A 5,421-nucleotide genomic window follows, 5' to 3' on the forward strand; every position below is an offset into this window, starting at 1 on the left:
AAGTGGTGAAAATACAGGCTTAGCTTCATGCTTCCGCAGAGTTCTGGCAAATATTTCATAACTCTACAAGCATGACTAAATCCTATCAAAATTTAAAAATTAGAACTCCAAATCGCCAATGATCATTAATTTACAAATGGCTTTGACACTAAAATGGGGGTTCATGATGGATATGCAGAAAGAACCTCACCGTGTCGTTTTTGACTCCAAATACAAAGCATAAGTCCAACTATATATATGTATGTATATAATCATTTGATTCATGGTTGGTTGGGTTTGGGGTTGGGGTCACTCTCTATCTCTTGTGCCAATTCTCTTGTTAGGTTGTCAGCACGATCATCAAGGCCACCAGCGAAGGTGTAGACCCGGAATGCAAATTGAAACGCTTTCCATAGCAACGATGCACCTTCTTTTTTCGGTCCATCTTTATTAGCAGCAGAGTTTCGTTTCTCCTGCATTCAGTTTCACCAAATACAAAATAAGTAAATTTAGTTTCATGGTTTGGTAAAAAGTGCTTGTGTTGTGTTGTGTTGTGTTGTGTTGATCTCCTTTGTTCTAACTTGGATATACCTTAAGTGATAACTCCATGCAGTTGGAGGACACGTCGACCAACGCTTCCTTGATCTTTACGAGAATGTGGAAATCAAATTCGATGTTGTGACTCTTAAATTTCTTAGATTCTTCATCTTTGGTTCGTTCCAAAGCATCTAGTTCTGTCTTAATCTGTATTTTGGTCTTTTGGGGTTAGCATTTAGAAATGAATTTACAACGAGTCAAGAACACGTGTGTTTGGATTACCTTGCTGAAATATCGCTCAACCTTGTCCAGTTGCTGAGCCATGGGAGGCACTATTTTCCAATTTTGAAGCTCGGTAAGTATTGAGTGCAATTTATTGTACAGTGCTGCTGACATTCTTAAAGCTTCCAACTTCTTTGTGGGGAATCCTTCAAACCGTGATAGCACCTATGCAGCAACGGAATTGTTTACTGTTGTGAATGAAAGAACCAGCAGCAATGAATGGAATTGAAAACCACCATATTGACACGGATTTTCTTAACTCACCTGTGACTCATCAGTTAATTTCTCAAGAACGGATTCGACATCTTTGTGGAACTTGGCCAATTCTGTCATATCTTTTGTCTTGAAATTAGAAATGGTAGATCTCAGCTCCAAGATTTGCTTTGTGTAGTTCTGGACATCTTCTTCTATTTGTTGGAAGTAAGAGGATCTAAATAAGTAAAGTGAAAGATAAGCGAAACAGCTCAAGAACTGGGACGTTTAATACTCACAAAACTTGAAAAAATGCATTACCTACTTGGAAGCTCCAAAAAGCAATCAACTTTGATTGGCTTCTCGGATACGTTACCAATATTTAGATACTTTTAACGATATGCATCTATCAAATTCTAATACAACTTCAAACAAGGTGCAGAAGCATGCATAATACAGAAAATAGAAATACTGTTATTTGGTGAACAAAAATGAAATTTATTCATTTATATATAATTGGTTTTAAGAGGGGAATAAGGTTCATGCTGTAAACAATAAAGAAGTATATCATGATTTAAGATCTATAAGTATTATATTTCCGCCATAGCTTAGAAGTTCGTGCTGTTACGACATGGTTCAAAACGCATACCTTTTTGTCATCTCTGCTAGAGCATCGGCCATTCCTTGTTTCCCTCCAGAGCTTGCTCCTCCAACGCCACCTTTTTTCCCAGCAGAAGATTTTCCATTCAGGCTAGACCCTTCCAATTTTCCCTTTAGAGACCGATACAGGTTGCCCAATTGTGCCGATCTTTTCAACTTAGTAGTTGCCTTAGGGCGCAAGGATCTCCCTCCTCCCAGAGGAGGTGGTGGCGGAGGCCCACCTGCTCTTGGACCACCTGGCACGGGTGGCGGAGGTGCAGGAACTGACCCGCCTTTCGAGGGAGTGGATTGTGGAGGTGGTGGAGGTGGTGGAGTGGCGGCTGTTGCTGAACCTGAACTTGGAGGCAATGGTGGTGGTGGAGGAGTCGCAGTTGTTGCCGAACCTGAACTTGGAGGCAATGGTAATGGGGGTGGTGGTGGAGTAGGAAACTTCCTAACTGCTGCTTCACTTTGCTCCAGTTTAGGTGCTGATGGTGGAGGAGGAGGTGGAGGTGGTGTTGGTGGCACTGCTACATTTGGCTGCAGAATATGTGGTGCTGGTGATGTTACATTTTCTGTTATCTTGGACGGTGCAGGAGGTGGAGGAGGAGGTGGTGGGAGTGGTATAGTCTTCATCTTTGTCATTGATGGTGGGGAAGGTGGTGGGGGAGGTTGTGGAATGGAAGGTGAAGACTGTACAGATACTGGTTCCTGCTGTGGAAGAGGTGTTTTTTCTGGTTTAGGAGATTTTGGTTGAGTTTCTGTTTGATTGGGAGATAGAGAGAGCCTTAACTCCTTTATAGCAAAAGGTTGAGTTTGGGGATCCAATTCCTCGGTTGTGTCCAAGTGAAACACTAGCTCTTCTAACGAGTCTTTCCCATCATTTGAAGCCTTGTCATCCACTTTCATTTCTCTGGTGGATTCCTGCTCCATCTTGTGGATGACTGTTGGTGACATCTGGAAAGACAAGTGCTTTACATCAATAGGGTTCAACTTTCCCACAGCTTGAACTCTGAGAGACAGAAGAAGTGGTGAGGCACAAGAGCTTCTGGGACTCTCTCCAGATCTTGAAGAGTGTCTCATCGACTCTGGAAGAACAGATTTTGGTGTGACAGGAGTAGAGCAATAAGAGCTGCCGCTATCTGAAAAGGAGGTTGATCGCATTATATATTTTCCAGATGAACTAGATCGTGGGCTGAACTCTTTCTTATGCTCATATTCCTCTATGTCAAACTTCTCACTTGCTAACTTTATCAAAGAACCTAGAGTGGTCAACAAGGTTTCACCTGCAAAACAAATGAAACAAAACTTGAGGGTTGGAAGTGGTGTCAACTTTGATCATTGTAAATCTCAATTAGGCCTTTCTTATTCCTTTTTTTTTTTTCCAATGAACCATTTCACAAGGACGACAAGATTACCAAGTTCACGCATATTGCTGTTATCTTTGCACAATGGTAACACAACATTGAGCTTGTTCATCCAATCATCATGCATAATCCACGACTCTCCAAGAGACTTCAAAGCCTTGCAGAAATAGGCCATAGCCTGCAGTAAAACAGACCACATTTAGTGTTTTGGAGGCTAAGGGTCTGTTCCTCTGACAAAACATGTTTTCTTTTCACTTTTTAATTACAAAAGTGTCGATATTTCGAACTTTCAACTGTGTTTTCAGGACTAATTGTAAGGAAAAACATCACTGTTTTTAGTATCAATCTTTGAAAATAGGAAAAAAATGTAAACAAAATAACAGTTTTTATGAAGATTGAAAACAGAAAATACTTCTTTCAAATTTCATGATATTTCAGCATGACAAGAATGATTGAGGAGAAACTAAATGTCGAAACCTGGTCCGTAGGCTTGCCCTTAATCTTTGAGACTTCATTTTTAGGTATGATAGCTGGGTAAAGCCCTTGAAGATCTTGCAGGGTTTTCATGACCATCTGTGACAGATGAAAGACAAATTTGTGAAGCAGGCAAGAATATTGTGAGAGAATGCTGGTATTTCTCTGAACAGAAAGAAATTACAAAGCACCTCACGTAAAGAAGCAGTCCTGTTGCATGAAGCAAGGTCCATGAGGTCTCTGAATTCCAAGATCTTCTTATGGATCTCAACCATTAGAAACAATTGGTCAGCTCCTACAAATGACAACTCTAGCGACTCTTCATCTTCCTTGCTCTTAACCTTACAAGACTTCTTAGGAGCGTTTTTCAATCCCTGCAAGGTGGATATACGGCATGAACGGTGTCCATAGGAATTCTATTATTGTTTCATATAACCAATGCTTGAAATTCCAACGACAATTTTCCTTGAATTTTGAACCATGAAACCTCGCATGATATAAAAATGTTCGACAAAATAAAAAAATGCGGTGGTTCAAAAATCTCAAACCCAAGATTTTGAGCTTGATAAAACAGTGTATAGACAGATTGTTTTTATTTTAGCAAATTGAACTTAACTAGCCTCAGGTTCCTAATAGACATCGAAACAACAATAAATGTGTTATTAATGAGATAAGATGATGGAAACAAGGTTAGAGTTTTACCTCTAAAATGTTATGTGTCTTGCGACGAAAGCGTAATGGCTTCAAACCGCAGAAGCCAACGGTGGCCATGTCTTAGGAATACAGACTTGAAATTAATCCTACAACGTTCAGAAAAAAAGATGGAAAATAAATTTAGAAGAGAAAGAAAAAGATAAGCAAAATAAGCAAAAAGGAGAGAAATATTGTGGAAACCTTAGATAAATGAATATCCAGATTAACTGGGTTTGTTTGTATTGATATTTTGAGAGCATGCACGCACACATGTGACATGCAGCAATTAGGGGTTATCCAAATAATTTGTGACACGAAAAGCAGAAGATAAATTACAATGGAACTTTCTCAAAAGAGAGAGCCAAGAAGGAAAATGGAAAGAGGAAGGATTATAAAGGTTCCCTCCTCTTTCGTTATGGATTAGTTTGAGTCGTTTTCGGTTTGGCTTAGTGTTTATGCTTTGTGTCTTCTTCATCATCAACGGCTAACTGATATTGCAGGAAACTTGATGTGCTGGTTGGCCTATGCCTAAAAATAACACTATGTCAATCTTAAAAACCTTCCTTCTTCTAGATTAAGGAGCCACATTATTGGAATTATTAATATATGACTCTACAATTTCTATATTTGTCCGACCTTTCTTTTCTATCTAACAAACTCATTGGAATTTTGTGTTTAATTTAATGTTTCTCTCATCATGTTTCTGAACAGGGAAAGATATATCTTATCTGTACGATAAATCAATCATTTTTTAAAATTAAAATAATTGTTTGAGACAAAGATTTATATGAACATATAATACAGAATAATGATGTGTTACTTTTAACCATTAGTGTTTTCTACAGCCACCGAACTTCTGCTTGGTATAATCCAACGTAATGGTACACTCTGATGTTTAATTGTTAGCGAAATAATCGGTTAAACACGACTATAATTGACATGCAACTTAAAAAAGCATTTGAAATGTATTTTTTGGACGTACAAATCATGTTCCTATTCCTAGCAAATTATTTACTGACACGAACCCAAATTAAAAATAACATTCCTATCCACAAGGTGGTAATATTAAATTTATTTCGAAATAAACTAGATACCAACAATATATGGAAGATCACAGTAATCCAAATAAAAATATATAAGCTCAATTAACTAGCTACCACAAGACACTAAAAATAAACATCCTTTTTTAAATGTTTCTTCAAAATTATCAAATTTTAATAATACGTTTGAATTCGGGTTGGGTTCCCCATTCCACTCA

The 5,421-nt window shown here is 38.3% G+C and overlaps 1 protein-coding gene across 2 annotated transcripts; it reads right to left on the reverse strand.

The window, feature by feature from the left end:
* Positions 1 to 260: 260 nt before the first annotated feature.
* Positions 261 to 4,241, reverse strand: LOC124833892 (Hydroxyproline-rich glycoprotein family protein). 2 transcript variants are annotated; one of them, XM_088111822.1, is made up of 10 exons: positions 4,173 to 4,241; positions 3,662 to 3,844; positions 3,474 to 3,569; positions 3,048 to 3,174; positions 2,100 to 2,915; positions 1,640 to 2,033; positions 1,063 to 1,228; positions 799 to 963; positions 571 to 723; positions 261 to 452 (listed from the first exon to the last, which is right to left on the reverse strand). In XM_088111822.1, exons 1-10 carry the CDS (start codon positions 4,239 to 4,241, stop codon positions 261 to 263), a joined length of 2,361 nt encoding a protein of 786 aa, XP_087967948.1. The 2 variants fall into 2 exon arrangements, with proteins under 2 accessions (XP_087967948.1, XP_047164413.2); XM_047308457.2 differs by having other exon boundaries at positions 1,640 to 2,915.
* Positions 4,242 to 5,421: the final 1,180 nt, after the last annotated feature.

This window comes from Vigna umbellata, chromosome 1, assembly GCF_029865625.1.
Source record: "Vigna umbellata cultivar VRB3 chromosome 1, Vumbellata_1.0, whole genome shotgun sequence".
Taxonomy (NCBI): domain Eukaryota; kingdom Viridiplantae; phylum Streptophyta; class Magnoliopsida; order Fabales; family Fabaceae; genus Vigna; species Vigna umbellata.

What these genes read in the sequence shown, in the direction of transcription:
- LOC124833892 (XM_047308457.2), bottom strand. Translation starts at nt 4,241, where the DNA reads ATGGCCACCGTTGGCTTCTGCGGTTTGAAGCCATTACGCTTTCGTCGC. An exon ending in CTAGCAGAGATGACAAAAAG is followed by an intron (nt 1,229 to 1,639) that starts GTATGCGTTTTG and finishes TTACTTATTTAG; the next exon opens with ATCCTCTTACTTCCAACAAA. An exon ending in AATTAACTGATGAGTCACAG is followed by an intron (nt 964 to 1,062) that starts GTGAGTTAAGAA and finishes GTTGCTGCATAG; the next exon opens with GTGCTATCACGGTTTGAAGG.